Source organism: Gallus gallus, chromosome Z (assembly GCF_016699485.2).
Source record: "Gallus gallus isolate bGalGal1 chromosome Z, bGalGal1.mat.broiler.GRCg7b, whole genome shotgun sequence".
Lineage (NCBI taxonomy): Eukaryota > Metazoa > Chordata > Aves > Galliformes > Phasianidae > Gallus > Gallus gallus.
Window position 1 is genome coordinate 73663188 of NC_052572.1, and position 18179 is coordinate 73681366.

Below are 18179 nucleotides of genomic sequence, written 5' to 3' on the forward strand. Positions count from 1 at the left end.
ATAATATTTTCTAGTTTCTCCATACAATCTTCTCTGCTGTGATTTTTAAACTACCTGGCTTGTGTTTACATTATTGTAAGTGTACATTAGTGTACATTAGTTTGTCCCATAAAAAGTGATTTGACTGCAGTGTCGTGGAATTGCTTTTCTTACCAAGAGCTGTTACTGAGAATAGTGAAGCAGTTCTCTACATCTTATCTCTGGAGTTCTTTATTCTACTCTTTATTTTGTCTTTCTGTGGATAAAACATACTCATCCTTCTCTCTGTCTGTTTCAACTTTTCAAGTCCCTGAGATTGATGAGATGACATACAGGAGGTCTGCGAAGATTGTAGTTATGGGGAGACTTGGAAGTATTGTGAATTACAGTGCTCACCACTCTGGATTATAGAGAAACATAGTACTAGAATAGAACAGGTTTGTTTTGTTAAAAGTCTTGCCAAAGGCAAGTCCGAACAAGATTTATTCAATAAAATAGCTTCAGTAATTTTTCTGATGCTAATCCCCAGTTACTCTTATACTCATTTAAGTGTCATAATCTGACTTTATCAGCAAATAAACTTGACAAATAAATATGGTGAAATGACTTTCTTTTTGCCTATCTATTTACTTCCTTCTTCCCATTCATCCCAGTTTCAAAAAGTAATTCCACAACCAAGTATGCTAAATCCGTAACTGTAAGCAAAAAGGTGGAAAAAATGTGGAGCAGTTATTTTGGCAATTTCATCTTGTTTGATGCTGCATGTAAAGCTCTGCTGCCATTGTGGAAGGAAATATTAAAGAATGTCTTTTCTGTGCTATTTGATTTGCCTGTTTTGTTGCAGTTATCTAAGGCAGATGAAGAAGCCTTGAAGGAGCCAATCATTAGGAGGTTTGAAGAGGAAGGAAACCCTTATTATTCCAGTGCACGGTAACAAGAAAATGACTTTTCCAAAACCTGATTATAATTGCAGGACATAATAATAACTCTGAATTTTAGTGTTGAAGGACAGGTAAACAGAGCACTCTGGAACAAAAGTTTAGTTTGATGTGCAGGAGTGCAGCACAGCAAGCATCAAATAAGTATTTTGTCTCATCTCTGAGGCTTTGTACTCCATTCTGTTTCAGAAGAAGGCAAGCACTTGCAGGAATTACTGCACTGGTTCTGTAAGTAATTATATGGTAGGGAGATATTCTGTAACCAGTCTTCTGAAACATATAATTTTGTATATTTTGTTCTGGATAAGTGTTATCTCATTCTCTCCACTTCAGTGTCAGTCACCTTTTAAAGTCCATTGAAGTGTACTGAAGGATTCCGTGTCGGGAGAAAGTGGGGTTTGCATGTAGAAGAGGTCAGTGAATACCTGAAGCAATTTGCAGATCTTGGGTCATGTAGGTACACATTGGGTGATAGGAATTCAGGTAGGGCATTAGCTCATGGGTGTGTGTTTGCTGAGAAGTCATCCATAACTATTATGGTAGTCCTTTGAAGCATTTGGTGCTTGGTTTTCTGGTATATTGTAAATGCCCTGGAGTAAGGCTGGTGAAATAGAGTGGCATCCTGGAGTGTTGTTGCCTGTGCAAAATAGGTTGGAGGCTTTTTTGGCCTCTGTGTTACTCTGTGCTAGTTTCACACTGCCTACAATCATCATTCTGCTTATTTTTCTGGTTGTGGTATACTGACAAGCCAGTTCTTCATAGGGTCTCAGTTGTTTCTCCCTTTTGGGTGCTGTGCTGGGCTGTGTATTCTCGGTAGGGTAGTATGGCATTTGCAGAGTAATTTAGGCAGATTTCAGTGGTGGAGGTGTATAGCATGTGGGTCAGGGGTTCAGGGAGAGGTTTTGTCTTATCTGTGATTGGTGCTTCTGGCTGAGGTCTACGTGGTAGTGTTGCAGAAAGTCATCATGAATATTTTCTTGAAATTATAGATCTAAGTGCAACCTCCCACTGATACTAAGTTACACTTTCTTGGGGTTTTTGCATATAGTCAATGAGGATGGTTTTGTGAAGGCCTAATTCTTTATTGATATGAACTTAGTGATATACTGTTTTGTGTTGTTGGCTGTTTTTTTTTTTCTTTTTTTCCCAGTCTTTTTAATGGTTTTAATTATTAGTATTTTTTTTAGGGTTTCCCCCAGATTTAGATGGTGTCAGTTGTGCTGTCTCTGTTAGTACTGTCTAACGATGAAGCCTGGTGCCTCTGCCACAAAACCTTGTGCTGTTCCTGTGGGAAAAAAAAAGGAAAAATGGAAGCACATATTGTCATCTTTTATAATTGGATTTAAGGAAAAGAATTTTCCACTGAAATAATAACATTAAAAAAAAATGAGTCAATCTGTCTGTATTTAAAATGAATCCCCACCATGAAGGAGGAAATGAAAGATCTCAGTTTTCTTATATTTTCTCTTTTTAATATGTTCACTGAGAACACAGTCATAGTCTCTCTGTACTCATGATTAAGAATAATTGGATTCATTTAGCATCCAGTATATTCAGTATAATGATGAAACAAAATCTCGTCCCCTCCCAGAAAACTACAGAGCACTGTAATGATTTGCAGCAATAAATTCACTTGTGTGAATAAGGTTAGGATTTAAGAAAGCAATAATTTAGGTATGGAATTTGAGTATTTAATACCAACTTCCAGCTCTCTGTAGGCCAGGTTTCACCAGTGTGTTCCCCGTGCATCTGGCCATTCTGTAAAGCTAGGCTGCAAATCCATAAGCACCTCAGTGAATAACCTAACTTTGCTGGGCATTAGCAAGTACTCTTAGCAGCAAAAGACATGTCCTTCACTTAGAAAAAGCATGGTCGTTATATACTACTGCCTTGTAGCTTGGAAGGGCAGTGTATGTGCATCTGCTGAAAGCTGACAGAACTAGCTTTGAACTGGATTGCATCTTGTTGAGTTCTTGTGATGCTGATGCTGTACTCAGGATAATAAACCCAACTGAGCTGCGAAGTCAAATGTCAGACCTGACATTCCTCTGAGACCGATCTGTCTAAAAGCAAGTAAAGTGAAATGCCTTTTGTCACTGAGCACTTGTGAGAGTGGTGAGTGATTGACCCAGGTCAAGGCAGTCCAGGTTGGTTTCTCTCTCTTTGTCCATGTAGGTATAGTCTGCATTGCATAGGAGCTTTTAATTGCTCTCTGCTGTCTGCTAGAGATAACTGGATCTATTGATAGATATTCTTGGGCTTTCTGCCTCCATTTCTTGACTTCTCGTGAGTGCTACTTTGCCTGTGCCTTTTTCTTTCATTTATTACTAATTCCAAAGAAAGATTTCAGACCATTCACTCATATATATATATTCTTTAACTGTGGAGTAGACTGCCCAACCAGAAACAAAGACTCAAGGTAGGATTACATTCTCTCTGGCAAGTAATGTACATAAGGAAGGGACTTGCACCATAGAGCCAACCTGTTGTTAGCTAACATGAGTAGTTGCTAATTGAGCAAGCATTTGTTGTAGATCAGAGAAAGATTCCCTTTGTCCTAAAGGAATCACAAGCATGGTTTAAAAAACAAAACAAAACCACAACAGTGAACTGTCAGGCATGTGTCACTGTATCTATTTGAAACTGGATCTAGACAGCCATTGTTTTGTCGGACACTAACTGGGTTTTAGCTTAGAGAAGAGAAGGCTCTGGGGAGACCACATTGTAGCCTTTCAGTACTTGAAGGGAGCATATAAACAGGAGGGGGAACGGCTGTTTATGAGGGCGGATAGTGATAGGACAAGGGGGAATGGTTTTAAACTGAGATGGGGAGGTTTAGGTTGGATATTAGGAAGAAGTTTTTCACTCAGAGGGTGGTGACACACTGGAACAGGTTGCCCAAGGAGGCTGCGGATGCCCCATCCCTGGAGGCATTCGGGGCCAGGCTGGATGTGGCTCTGGGCAGCCTGGTCTGGTGGTTGGCGACCCTGCACATAGCAGGGGGGTTGAAACTCGATGATCACTGTGGTCCTTTTCAACCCAGGCCATTCTATGATTCCATGATTCTATGACTAACTTGATCCCTCCACCAAAAAGACAAAAGTTTGTTGGCGAAATCTCCAACAAACAGCTTTTCATTATAGAGAGGAAAGGAAGATAAATGGAAATAAAGCCTGCTTTCTTTTACTGCTTGTATGTGGATGCAGACAGTCTGGAAGCTCGCTTATACTGTCCTCTTGCTAATTTATGGGGACTTTATCTCACCTCTGATGTCCACTGAGATTGATGTAGCCCTTCCAGTTGACTTCATTAGGCTTTGACTCAAGCTTTGAGCTGTAATAATAAGAGGAAAGAAAAATGCCTTAATGATCTTAAAATACAGGCAAATTTCCTTGTTTACTCTTATAAATATCAAATTGTTACATGTACAGAATGTCAATTCTGTTCCCCATAGTTGTATTTTCTAATCAAACTTTAATCAATTATTTAATTAGAATCTTTCACACTGAGCAGTCTTAATTAACTGAAATCATCAGACAGCCCCATTTTTAATGAGCTTTATTAATCTACTTACAGGTTGCTAAAATGAGTTTCAGCAGTTTTTACCATAACAAATTACGTGAGCATTTCACTTTTAGGGGCTGTTCATTTCTTTTACTCAGTGTTTCTGTTATGAATGTTTTATGAGTGTAGATGTGACTCATGTTCTAGCAGTGGGGCGTTAATAGATAGTTCAATTATTAATGTTTCATCCCAGTAGAGAATGTAGTTTTGTTTAAACAAAGAGAAGCAGAAGCCAGGGGTAACCACCTGAAAGTGGCTTGACTTCTGTGCAGCACAGAACCTATGTGTTTGTGGATATAAGTTAACTGTGTTGCTATGAAAAACAAATCTGCCATTTTAAAACGTGCCTCATGTCTGGGTGTGTTTATTACAGCAGTAGGCACTAGGAAGTTGCAGCATGGAAGTCTACCACATGAAGTAGGTGATCCTTTTTCATTCGGTTCATCTCTGCCCTCCCCAGCCCTCAGCACATTTATTAAACACTCCTAAAGAAGTGTGGATTACTTCATTTAGCTTCAGCCTTCTTCATAAGTAAAAAGCTCACTGCAAGCATTCATTAAAAGTTGTACTTCAGCGATGCTCTTGTGCTCTGTTGAGGGTAGGAGGCTCCTCTGCCTGGCAAAATACAGCACAGATAGGTGGAAAGCTGTCAGTAGTGTCTGGTGGTGCCTCGGTTCTATCAGCACGTACTTAGAGACATCTTCTCATCCTGTTTCCATTGAGAGTAGGCTTTTAGTTTTGAGAGCAATGTCCCCATTATGATGTTTTCTTTTCAATCAGATTTTTTTTCAATTAATACTTAAACAACAGGTAATTTGCAACTGGCAAATTCAGTTATAAAGGGATGATTATGCTTTCTATAATGAAAAGACAGTGTTAGCTTCCTTTTCATGACCCTTTCCTGTAGTTTTAAAACAACGGTAGTGGAGCACTTCTTCCAGAGACAGAGAATAAAGCAGTAGACATGACAGCACTGCAGTAAGTTCAGAAAAAATGGAAAATGAGTCTCATTAGGAAAAGATAGGATAAAGGAGGAGCATCACTGTCTTGACTGAAGTACGGTACCTGTGTTTTGCAAACCCTGGTTAAAATACTTGCATTTATAAGGAAGGCTTGAGTTGCAATGACCAGTGTGGTATCTTGTCTAAATGTCTTGCCGAGGAGGTAGTAGATGCACAATATTTACAGTTTTGTGGCCTGCTGGGAGTTTTGACATGGCTTTAATTTTGGGTAGAATGTAGCTTTGCAGAACTGATGCAGCAAGAACTTTAATTTTTGGATAATGCCAAAGAGATTGTTTCCAAGTGTTTGTGCATTTGGAGGCTTAGAAATCTGGTGTTGGCCTCAGGATTTTGATACAGTGTGCATTCGTAGTTTAATTGTCCTCAGAGCTGTAAAAAGGAGGATATTAGCTTACTCTTACTGAGAAATGGACTTCAGAAAAATAAATAGGGCAGATACTGGAGGTACTTAAAATTAAGCAGTCTCTTTCAATGATGAAGGTGTAAACACATTAAGCAAGCGTAATGGCAGCTGGATTAAGATGAATAATGTACATAATGATGTGACATTGTCCTTAAAATACTAGCATTTTCAATAGTTTCTTGAGAAAAGGTCATTTTCCATGCTACCCTAAGTTTCTGCTTTCTTCTAGTCAACAAACTGCACAAAATACTACACACCAGTCTACTCCATAGTAAGGTGAATTAATGCCATGCCTTCTTGTATAATTTGTCTCTATTCCTTTCTATTTACTGTAACTGTTTTCTGTTTTGTGTGCTTCGAAAATATACCTGCTGTGTATGTTAATTTCTTTTAATTACTGTTGTTTGTTTTGTCTTTCTCCTAGGCTGTGGGATGATGGAATTATTGATCCAGCTGATACTAGACTGGTTTTGGGCCTCAGTCTCAGCGCAGCACTAAATGCACCTACAAAGAAGACAGAATTTGGGGTTTTCAGGATGTAATCTGAACGTATGCTAGTCAGAATTGCCTCTGTATATTTTAACGTGGACTGGAGAGTGAAGTTATTTACAACACTGAAGTGTTCTAAACTGGTTTAAGAAATAAAGGCTCATACAATGCTGTTCCTGATGGAAGTCTTGATTATATATATTCACTGAATAATCACCGTACAGGCCTTTGATGTCTTGATACTGATTTGAGACCAGTCAGTCACAGTGCTTGTAGAGCACTGCGTTGCTCAGTTCATGAATAAACTGCAACTTCTGGCATTGAGTTAAAATGTTTGATGAGAAATCATTCATCCCTTACACAAATAAACCTGCAAAATATGCTGCATATTTGCTACGTATCAGCTCCTTCATTTTGTTTAATTTCTTCTTTCCCTGTCTCCTACAAATGCAAAATATTCTAGCAATCCAACAACCAAAAGTAGAATCCACATTTTCTAGTGGAAAAAAAAAAAAAAAAACTTTGCAAAAGGGAAGTGCAGGGAGCAGTAGCCAGGGAGTTCAACCCAGCATGAAATTATAGATTTCATGCAGCTGTTGACATTTTGCCCTTTCTCTGGCTTTCATCCAGAAAACATTCCTCTCTGTGCGATACCCTGAAGTCAGAACAAGGAGAGAATCTGATGGATGTGTAACTTTTTTCTGTAAGAGCTGGAGAGGGTATGCTACATCTGTGTGAGCTGCAGGCTGCTGAGAACACTTCTGAAGATGAGGGTTGGCTGCTGAGGTGTTTCAGCATCTTAATACTGTGATGTGATCCTCCAGGCAAATTCCAGTTTCAAGAGACGCAGCACGCTCTCCAAATGGCTCAATACTTGACCCAGACAGAGCACTTGCCTGAATCCCAATGACTTTGGGGTTAAGATTCTGGAGTGCTTTGTTAAATCTTGTTATTTATTTAGTGTAGTTTATTGCAGTGCAATATTTCTAGAGGATTCAGTGCCTGCTGTTTCTTGTGTTCCTTTTAGCAATGCTGAACCTTGTGAAAGCTAAATGGTTGACATGAATTATGCCCAAAATAAGGAGGCAAATGCTGTGCTATCTGGGTCTCAAAAGGTAGTTTTATCTAGCTTGGTCCTACAGCTCTCTACATACCAATTAACTGCTAAATGGCAGAAATGCTTTTATAGAAGTCACAGAATCACAGACTTGTAGGGGATGGGAGGACTTCTGGAACTGATCTGGTCCAGCCCCCTGCAAAAGCAGGTTCTCTGCAGTAGGTCACACAGGAAAGCATCCTGACAGGTCTTGAATACGAGACTGAGACTCCACAACCTCTCTGGGCGGCCGTTTCCATGGCTTTGTCACCCTCAGAGTAAGGAAGTTCTTCCTCATGTTTCTATGGAACTTTCTATTTTGTAGTTCTTGCCCACTTTCCTCCTTGTTCTATTGCTGCACGTCACTGAAAACAGTCTGGCCCCATCCACTTGAGTCCTGTGCTGTAGGTACTTACAAATAGTTACGGGATCCCCTCTCAGTATTCTCCAAGCTGAAGAGTCACAGGTCTCTCAGCCTTTCCTCCTATGAGAGTTACTCCAGGCCTCTGAGCATCTTTGTGGACCTCAGCTGAACTCTCTAAAAGTTGCCTTTTTTGAACTGAGGAGCCCAGAACTGGACACAGTATGCTGGCCATGCTCTTTTTAATGCCACCCTCCAGGTTACCATTGGCTTTCCTGGTGACAAGGGCACACTGCTGGCTCATGGCCATCCTGCTGCCCATCAGGACATGTTCTCCTTCTCCTCAGAGCTCCTTTCCAGCAGGTCAACTTGGAACGTGTACTGGTGCACGCTGTTACTCCTCCTTGGGTGCAGGACCCTACACTTGCTCTTGTTGAAGCTCATCAGGTTCCTCTCTGCCCAACACACCAGTACGTTTAGTGCTTACCTGTGAGACAAAGAATACTGCTAAGGAATAATCATCCTAGATAGAAAACCAGCTGTACTCTTTCTAGACTTGACTGAGAAGTCCCCTTGGACCCAGGAGGGGAGAGGCAGATCTACTGCCTAATGGCTCTCAGTGTGTTTCTGGCACAATCCAAAAGTGAAGATGAAAGTGTGAGCAAAGCCCAGTATATGTTGAGCTATGGGGTATCCTGTACACTAAAAGACCAGTTTTCCGTCCCTGATTTTGACTGCAAATAAATTTATCCAAAACTTAGTGTGTTTGACACTGCTAAAAAGAGTACTTCTATAGGTCTGCACAAATGCATCCTCACTGTCCTGCTCACATGCACGCTATTACATAAACACGTAGCAGTGTGTGAGAGTGCAGAATACTGCAGTAAAATGGCAACAACTGTGCTTTGGTATTGATTCTTGTTCTCACTGTACCGTGGAAGTTTGTAAAAGCTGTGCTGGGCATTGCCCCAGGATATCCTGAGTTGGAAAAGACCCACGAGGATCATCAAATCCCAACTCCTGGCTCCAAACAGAACCACCCAACATCCAAACCCTGTGTCTGAGAGCAGTGTCCAAACTCTCATTGAATTCTGGAGCTTGGGGCCATGACCACTGCCCTGGGCAACCCGTTCCATGCCCACCACCCTCTCGTGAAGAACAGCCTGACCTTCCTCTGGTGCAGCTCTGTGCTTTCCCTCAGGTCCCATTGCTGACCCCAGAGAGCAGAGCTCAGCACTGCCCTCCGCTCCCTATGAGAGCTGCAGCTGCCATGAGGGCTCCCCTCAGCTCCTCTGCTCTGGGCTGAACAAACCCAGGGACCTCAGTTCCTCATTGCATGTCTTGCTTTTGTTTTGATACCCTTTTTTTTAAGCGAGGCAAGTAATTGTTCCAAGCTGGAGACAGTAACTGATAATCCTTAGATGCGGATAATGGAATCAGGTGTGTTCAGGAGGAACTGAACCTCTGACAATGCCAATCACTTGTTATGACAGAAAGGATAGTCATTACATTTATCAACATTTATCCCTGTGAATATGTGTACAAGCCAAGTCAAAACATGTTTCTGCATAAATAAGTTACGTCTGCATTAGTAATGCCTATCTTTGGAAACCTGTTAAACAAATGAAATTCATCATCATGGGCTTGTTAGCATCCCATCAGGATGCTCCTGTTAGGGGGAGATGCACAGAGAGGGACTGTCACTCAACACAAATGACGCAAGGAATCAAAAGCAATTAACTATCCCCCATTGCATAGAAAACCACTTACTGAAGGAGTTTTTTCAGCTTAGTATGTGGTGCCTCACAGGAAAGCACTGACTATGTGATGTATGTTATGTATAATGGCACTCTGAAGGCAGAGATGGGCAGTCGTCCCTCAGGAGATTGGGGCTCCCATGCGTCCACCATAGCTGACAATGTTGGTAGGTGTACTGATGCCTGGGCAGTATTTTATTTCACTAATTCTCACTTCCCATTGCCATAGGACCTCTTGCGGGTATTCACAGAAGGCAGTTGTTAAACACACTGTTAATAAAACGCATTTATTTATCAGAGGTCAGTATTTGTGTACGCCGAGTTTAAAATCAGTTGTTCTGTGACGTCAGGTGTTGCTGCAAGTGACACAGTAGAAGGAAGTGGAAAGCTCCCAGTGAGGTGGGCTGAGCTGCTCCCTGTTGCAAGCAGCCAAGGGTGAGACCGTGAACAAAGGATGGGTCATAAGAATGCCTTCCCCAGCCCACTGCCATTTACACAAATCGTTCTCCTTTTTGTTCTCATGGCACCCAGGAATGTGCCAGGAACCCATGGAAGCTACAACACGATTACCAACCAAAATCATGGCAATCTGCGTAACAAACATGGAAGGCAGATGGTGTGCTGGAAGAGCACCATGAGGCGTGCAGGCTGGTTTCCAGGACTGCAATGAGGTGAGCCTGGAGCACAGCCCCTGTCCTGTCTTTGCCTGCATAAACTGAGAGTCAGTCCAATTTCTGAGAAGACCTGGATGCCCGTTCCCATTCCTCTATCCCACCACTCTTCCACCTATTTTGGGGTTGGTTTAATGCAAAATTTGTAGCCTCAACGTTGTGTTGGTGTTGGTGTACCTGCTGTTCTTGTGAGTACCCATCTCTTACTCAGGTGGTGCTTTGTGCTCCTGCTACTCATCAAGACGAGTTTGCATCTCCGGCTGAAACAGATGTTGTCTTGCAAGTAAGCCTCTGGACTCTATTAAATGTGGCAGAGCCCTAATTTGTCTTAGATTTCTTTGCTGTTCCATATTTCAGATAAGAAATCCCTTGATTCAGAAAAACTAGCAGTGGTATATATATATATATTTTTAAACCAAGATTAATAAATTAAGGCGATCCAACAAAGCACATATAAAAGTCCCTGCTTTTCTGCAAAGCCTTAAAGCACCCACTTAAATCCAGACATCCAATTTGATGGCTCTGATTCAGTAGAACACTTGAGCAAAGTCTTCACGCTAATCTCTGTGGTTTAGTAGTCATAAAATCCATCTCACTGCTTGTCTACGTCAGTCTACAACTAGAATACATACATCAAAACTTCTCAAGGAATACTCCATTATTTACACACTGATGTCAAGAGAAACCTCCTTTATTTTCCTGTGTTTAGAAGTACATTCACTTCATTGATCACAATGGAGCCGTGCACTTATGAAAAGCATACAGTGCGAAACTGCAAAAGTTATCCATTTGATAGATGGATATTGAAACACACTGGCTGTGTCTGTAGCTCATCCGTAATAATTTCAGCGTGGAGAAAGTAAGTTAGCTTTGAGAAGCTTGAATCAGCCCACTGATACAACAGATTGCTCATCTGCAAGGTCTGACTGCATTTTTACAGTCTACAAGACTAGCCAAATATGGAGCAGAGTACAGCAGTGTTTGCACAGGTAGCGTAATAAAGACAGCAACAGGCAGTCACAGCAGTGTACCATTCTGGAGGCGCCTGCAGACAGACAGACAGACGCAATGACTTTTGGGGACAGATCTGCAATCGCTCCCACAGTCCATCGTACTGTCACTGTGGGAACCAACTTCATATAGATGTACGGGTCAGAAAGGAAGCGGTGATATTTTCTGATCACCCCTGCGGTGTTTTCAGCACTGCATGCATAATCCTCAGACTGTAAAATATAGCTTGAATTTTTGGTCTGGCTTCACAGAAAGTGCTTTCAAAGCTGAGTGGGCCATATATCTATCTACTTGTCCGTGTGAAGCACAGTGTTTTTCTTGTCTGTGTTATTTCTTTGCTCTAAGAAACTTGGCTCTGGCAGGCCCATTATTTCCAGTAGTTCGCAGCGCTGCACTTCTGAGTGGTGGGATTTGCTGTGAGCGGTTGACTGTCAGCCCCACGGCCGACATCTCAGCCTTATCTGTAGCAAAACGAGGCTGGAGGATTAATGCAAACACAGAGAGGATCTCTGCCCTGCAGAGCAATTACAGATGGGACCTCTGTTGCAGATCATCAATAGGAGGGTGTGGGAGGGGATAACAGCGAGAGGTGGGCATGCAGCTCTGGAGGCAAGCAACGCAACAGTCAGAGATTCAAAACTTTTCACTGCCTCAAACAAAATGGGGCTGTTGAAAACCGCTTGTTAGGCCACATTTCCTGTCAGCCCCATCAAACACTGCTTTCTGTTTGGAAAAAAAAGTGTGTCCCTAGGCCTGTTTCGTTTCTTTTCTTTTTAAACAACATCTTTTTTTTGCCCAGGTTGTTTTGACATTTCAGCCTGTTCCTGATGAATCACCAGCCAAGAGAATTCTATTACGGAGGTTTTCCAATTTCCTCCTTCTCAGACAATCCTCTCCCTCCATCCGGGGGACCAGGCTCACCTCCTGCAGCCTCTGGCCGGACGGAGGAGCCCACCCAGCCCACCCGCTCACCGGCCAGGTGCAGGGGCCTCCCCCAGGCAGACCTTGAGTGCTGCCTCCTGGTGCTCTCAGCCCCCGCAGAGCCTATGGCGCCAGCTGCTCTGCTCAGCTCCCTGCTATGTTTCCCCGGCCTTGTCCTAAGCCCTGCCTGGGGACTTCTTGCCCTCCTTGCACATGCTCTCCTAGCACAACTCTGCTGTTCTCAGACAGGGAAGTTGTCTTGTCCTCCTGCCCTGCCATGACCGACTGAGGCTTGGGCACATTTAATCCATGTAATTCTGCAGGGGCAAGGAGCAGCCAAGAGGCCTGAAGGAGGATGTGTGCAGTGCTCACATACGCATGCTGACGCGAGTTCTTGTTTTGATGAGTGCGCTGTTCTCCCACCAAGGCCAGTGGAGGCAATGCAGGATGTACAGTGCTCAGCACACCGATGCTTTGCCTTGAACACCTTCTCACAGTTATTCTCCAAGTGCCAGTTATCACTTTTATCCTTTACTTGCACATTTACCTCACTCTCCAGAGCTCTGAGCCTCCCCACCCCACTGCCAACCCCTCATTCAAGCTGTGCGTCCTTGCCAGCTGGTTTCTCAATGTCCTTATGCCCCCCTCCATCTGTACCCTTCAGGTTGATCCTGTTCTGTCTCTCTATAGAACCACAGGATGGTTTGTAAAGTCGAGGACCCTAAAGCCCACCCGGTTCCAACCCCCTTGCCATGGGCAGGGTTGTCAGCTGCCAGATCAGGCTGCTCCACCCACCTGGAATGCCACCGGGGATGGGGCACCCGCAGCCCCTCTGGGCAGGCAGTGCCAGCACCTCACCACGCTGTGAGTAAAGAATTTCCTAACATCTCATCTAAATCTCCCCTCTTGCAGTTCGAAACTGCACAACTGTATCACTATCAGACCACACAACAAGTTGGCCTCTTTCCTTTTCACAAGCTCGTAAAAAAGATGCACCCTCTCATCGCACCCTGCTTTGTCACAGACCACTGCCTCCAGTTCCCTCTGCTCTCACGTGCCCCCGTTGACTCCCAGGCCCGCTGTCCCCAACAATCTTCGGGCTTCTGTCCACCTCGCCGCCTCCCACACGGCGCTGCTCCCGCACGGTGTGACTCCCAGCCCAAGGACAGCCAGGGCGAACTCGGGAGCGCTCCGTCGTCCGCCTCGCCCGCCGCTGGAGCCGGGCGGGCCGGGCTCAGTCCGTGTCGCCGGGGGCGGGAGGCGCCGCGACGGGATCGGGCGCTGACGCACGGCGGGGCGGGCGCGGAGCTATAAAGGCAGCGCGGCTCGGCGGGATTCGGCAGCACCATGGAGAGCTGCCGGGGGCTGGCACTCTGCGCCGTGGTGGCCGCGCTGCTGCTCAGCGCCCGTGGGCAGGGGCCGCCCCCTCCGCGCCGCGACCGCGACCTCGGGCCGCCCGGTGGCGGCGGCGCGTCCCGAGAGAAGGAGCTGGTGGGGCGGGGAGGGGAGGGGAGGGGGGAGGCTGAGCGCGGCGGAGGGCGGGCGGCGACGGCGGGCTGACGGGGCTCTGGGTCTCTCGGCAGATCGAGGCGCTGCAGGAGGTGCTGGAGAAGCTGAAGAGCAAGCGGGTGCCGCACTACGAGAAGAAGTTCGGGCAGGTGCCGATGGTGAGCGAGCGACGGGACGGGACCGGGCGGGACGGGAAAGGGAGGGATCCGGCGGGGCGGGATGGGACCGGGCGAAGAGGGACGGGACGGGACGGGACGGGACGGGACGGGACGGGACGGGACGGGACGGATCGGGGCGGTCCCGGGCAGCCCTCTGAGCGCCCTCCGCCCCCCGCAGTGCGACGCCGGAGAGCAGTGCGCCGTGAGGAAGGGGGCCCGCATCGGGAAGCTCTGCGACTGCCCGCGGGGCACCTCGTGCAACTCCTTTCTTCTCAAGTGCCTGTGAGCGGCGGCACCGGCGCGGTGCAGCGTCCGCCCGCCCGCCCGCCCGACGCCCCCCAGACATCCGACACCCGTGGAACCGTTCTCCTCCTGCCCTCTCCCAGGCCCTCCTTCCCCGTTTGGTTTTCGTCCGTTCAGGAAAAGCCCGGCCCGCTCCTCCCCGGGACGCCCGCCGGCCGCGGGGCTCGGGGTTCCCCGGGGGATGCGGGGCGGTGGGAGCACGGCTGCGCCCGGCGCACCCCGATCGCCTCCTGCTCGCCCCTCCGACGCCGGACCGGGAGCAGCGGCGGCGCCGCGCACCGGGGAAGAGCCTCGGCGGACGGCGGCGGCGCCCCGGGGTCCGCGCTCGGGGTGCGGCTGGGGGAACCGTCACTTTAGCGGAGCCACCGTGAAGAGGAAGCTATCTGGATGCGTTGCAAACTACCAGGGGATATCCCAGCCGCCTCAACCAAATTTCTCACGTTTCTACGACGAACTGATGTACATAAATATGTCTGTCCTCCGCAGGTACACTGTGCGTTTCGGCGAACTCATAACGTGGTTTAATCCTGTGTTCGTCTCTGTTAATAAAGTCACTGTTCTGATGACAGCGTTTGGGAAAAAGTGTTGATTTCACGCCCGGGAACCCCAGGCTACGGACACAGCCGAGGTAACCGCGGGGCGCTGCGCTCGTCCTGCGGCTCCTCTGCCGCGCGGGGCCGGTAAGCGCTGTGCCGCCCCCTCTGCTTCTCCATCCTGTAAAGGGGAGCCACGAAAGCAAACTCCTGCCTCTCCCCGCAGTGACAACTCCTGCGTGGGTGTCCGTACCAGGACCAGCTGTGGTTACTTCTGCCAGCAGAAGTGGAGGAAAAGTGCTCCTCCAAACAGCCTTCATAGCTGGCGCTAAGGAGAGCACAAATTTAGGTGCGAGAGGCAGAGATTGGTGAGAAAAGAGAGAAAGAAAGAGAGAAAGAGAGAAAGAGAAAAAGAGAAAGAGAGAAAGAGAGAAAGAGAGAAAGAGAGAAAGAGAGAAAGAGAGAAAGAGAGAAAGAAAGAAAGAAAGAGAAAGAAAGAGAGAAAGAAAGAAAGAGAGAAAGAGAGAAAGAAAGAGAAAGAAAGAGAGAAAGAGAAAGAGAGAAAGAGAGAAAGAGAAAGAAAGAAAGAAAGAAAGAAAGAAAGAAAGAAAGAAAGAAAGAAAGAAAGAAAGAAAGAAAGAAAGAAAGAAAGAAAAAGAAAGAAAGAAAAAGAAGGAGAGAAAGAAGGAGAGAAAGAAGGAAAGAAGGAAAGAAGGAAAGAAGGAAAGAAGGAAAGAAAGAAAGAAAGAAAGAAAGAAAGAAAGAAAGAAAGAAAGAAAGAAAGAAAGAAAGAAAGAAAGAAAGAAAGAAAAAGAAAGAAAGAAAGAGAGGAAGGAAGGAAGGGAGGAAGGAAGGAAGGGAGGGAGGAAGGGAGGAAGGGAGGAAGGGAGGAAGGAAGGAAGGGAGGAAGGAAGGGAGGAAGGGAGGAAGGAAGGGAGGAAGGGAGGAAGGGAGGAAGGGAGGAAGGAAGGAAGGAAGGAAGGAAGGAAGGAAGGAAGGAAGGAAGGAAGGAAGGAAGGAAGGAAGGAAGGAAGGAAGGAAGGAAGGAAGGAAGGAAGGAAGGAAGGAAGGAAGGAAGGGAGGGAGGGAGGGAGGGAGGGAGGGAGGGAGGGAGGAAGGAAAGGCACTTGTGTTTTTTAGTACTACTGTCTTCTTGGATGGGAATAAGCTCTTGTTAGACCAGAGATTAAACAGGCTGGAAACACTCACAGAAAGCATGAAGAGTGGGGGCTGCATGGCTCTGGAGCCATGCGCAGGCATGCCATGCATGCTGCAGGATGTGTGTGCAAGGAGGGGGCAGGAGAGAAGTTGCATGTGGTGGGAACAGCATCTGGGGAAGAGCACAGAGTCACAAAGAGGGCATGGAAGGAAGTGAGCAGGGTAGGCTGATGGCATTTTCCAGGCAGAGGTGGCAGTCCACTGACTGCAACTTTCGTGGCCATGGGTGGCTGCATGGAGAGGTGTGATGCTGCACCTGTAGGGCATGCATGAGCTTCTGTAAGCTGGTGACTGCACTTCTAGGTGGCTTCATAGTGTTGCCCAGACACTGCAGGGGCTTTTGCTCTTGATTGCTCATGGAGTAATGTAGAATAATGATATATATATATGTATTTTTGGACTGTCTGTCTCCATTTCCTCTCCTCTTTCCATCTCCTCTCCTCCCTCTTTCCTCCTCCTTCCTTCTTCACTTCACTTCCCGCAGTGCTGCTCAGCCACGCGCCCTGTGGGCTGATGTCTCGGTCCGCACCCGGGGGGCAAAACGGGGTTAGATACCGTTCAGTATCTTCATTAACGGCCTAGACGATGGTCCGAACTCTGTAGAACTGCGGACTCTGCTGCCATCTAGAGGAACGTCGGCTGGTTGGAGAAACGGGACGACGGGGGTCCGACGCCGTTTGGCACAGGAGGAGCAGCCCCACGACCAGGGCGGGCTCTCTTGGCCCAGGTGGGAGGGTCGGGTGCTGCCGCACTGCTGAGGACCAAAACGCTTAACAGAAACTTACGGTGGCCTCGCAGAAGTCAAATAAGCCTCACGTTCCCTTTGGAGAGGGTCTGTGCTCTGCAAGTTATTGCAATTTTTTTTTTTCCTCCAATGAAAGGTGGGAGGGATGGGGCACAGCAGCTCCTTCCTGATCGCTGTGGGCATGGAGCCAGAGTTCAAGATCAAGGGCACATCTTCACCTGACTGCTGGATTAAATAGGAGGACACATACACAGGTAAATGAGTGGCAGACTTGCGGACAACAGGAAGCAATCTGTGGGGAGAGCAAATGCCTTGCCATGGTTCTGACCCGCCATGGAAGAACTATTCAGAAATAACATGCTTTTATCCTGCCCCTCTGCTAACTGTAGGTTCTGAAGAAGATCTAATGGACCCAGGCAACTAGATTGGGCCCTTTGTGAGAATGGATAGAGGTGCTGTTTTATCCAGTAGCAGTGAGGAGGTCAGCCAAAACCTCCAAGGCAGGCCTTGCACACCACTTAGCTGAGGGCCCAAAACAAACACAGCAACTTCTGAGGGTTCAGAATGGGGTTACACAGCAGAGAGGTTGGTAAGAGAGACTGGACTTAATCCTAAGGCTCAGAAATGTCTTCATCAAACTCGACTGGATTATGTTGTCTCTTTTCGATGCTTTCTGTGGGCTTTCTCCCCATTGCACATGCTGGTATAGGTTGTGGTTCTTCCTTTTGTTATTGTGCTTTTTGTGTCCTTTATAAGTTTCATGGAAATAAATAGGAGGCATTACTTTTAGATCATGTCATTGGTCTTCTCTCCCCCATACTTCACAAAATTGCTGTCCGCAGTGGAGGCAGAAAAGGCTCCATTCTTCATCAGCAAGCATCAGGAAAAAGCATGCCTTTGGATGTAAGCGTCTGGGGCAGAAGGTGGGTCCTGTACAGCAGTGAGGGAAAGCATCTGCTGAGAGCTACTGCAAGAATGATTCAGGTCAGTGTCAGATTCAGAAGTCACTCAGCTGTGGAAGGACAACAGTTGCACAGATAGCACAGCTGAGGTACAGCTGGCAACAGACTTCTGTGCCCTGAGCTCCTCTCAAGCGGGTGTATCTGCAAGGATCACTGGTTGGAAGGCATGGAAGACTCTTCTGCCTTGGAAAGAGAAGAGAAGGCTCTGCGGAGACCTCATTGTGGCCTTCCAGTACTTGAAGGGAACGTATAAACAGGAGGGGGTATGACTGTTTATGACAGTGGATAGTGATAGGACAAGGGGGAATGGTTTTAAACTGAGACAGGGGGGGGTTTAGGTTGGATATTAGGAAGAAGTTTTTCACAGAGAGGGTGGTGATGCTCTGGAACAGGTTGCCCAAGGAGGTTGTGGATGCCCCATCCCTGAAAGCATTCAAGGCCAGGCTGGATGTGGCTCTGGGCAGCCTGGTCTGGTGGTTGGTGACCCTGCACACAGCAGGGGGTTGGAACCAGATGATCATTGTGGTCCTTTTCAACCC

General features: G+C 46.5%; 2 protein-coding genes across 3 annotated transcripts in view; both read left to right on the plus strand.

Moving 5' to 3' along the window:
• Window positions 1-6782, plus strand: part of MCCC2 (methylcrotonoyl-CoA carboxylase 2) — a 36087-nt gene extending 29305 nt beyond the window's left edge. For both annotated transcript variants that reach the window (XM_424967.7, XM_046905957.1), the window contains exons 16-17: window positions 824-909; window positions 6331-6782. In XM_424967.7, coding sequence (XP_424967.3) covers window positions 824-909; window positions 6331-6448 — 204 coding nt within the window. In that variant the 3' untranslated portion in view covers window positions 6449-6782. The remainder of the gene's footprint in view (window positions 1-823; window positions 910-6330) is intronic.
• Window positions 6783-13416: 6634 nt separating this feature from the next.
• CARTPT (CART prepropeptide) lies at window positions 13417-14745 on the plus strand. The gene is made up of 3 exons (XM_003643097.6): window positions 13417-13703; window positions 13796-13879; window positions 14058-14745. The coding sequence occupies exons 1-3, from the start codon at window positions 13560-13562 to the stop codon at window positions 14163-14165; spliced, it is 336 nt and encodes a 111-aa protein (XP_003643145.2). The 5' UTR covers window positions 13417-13559; the 3' UTR covers window positions 14166-14745.
• The last annotated feature ends 3434 nt before the right edge of the window (window positions 14746-18179 follow it).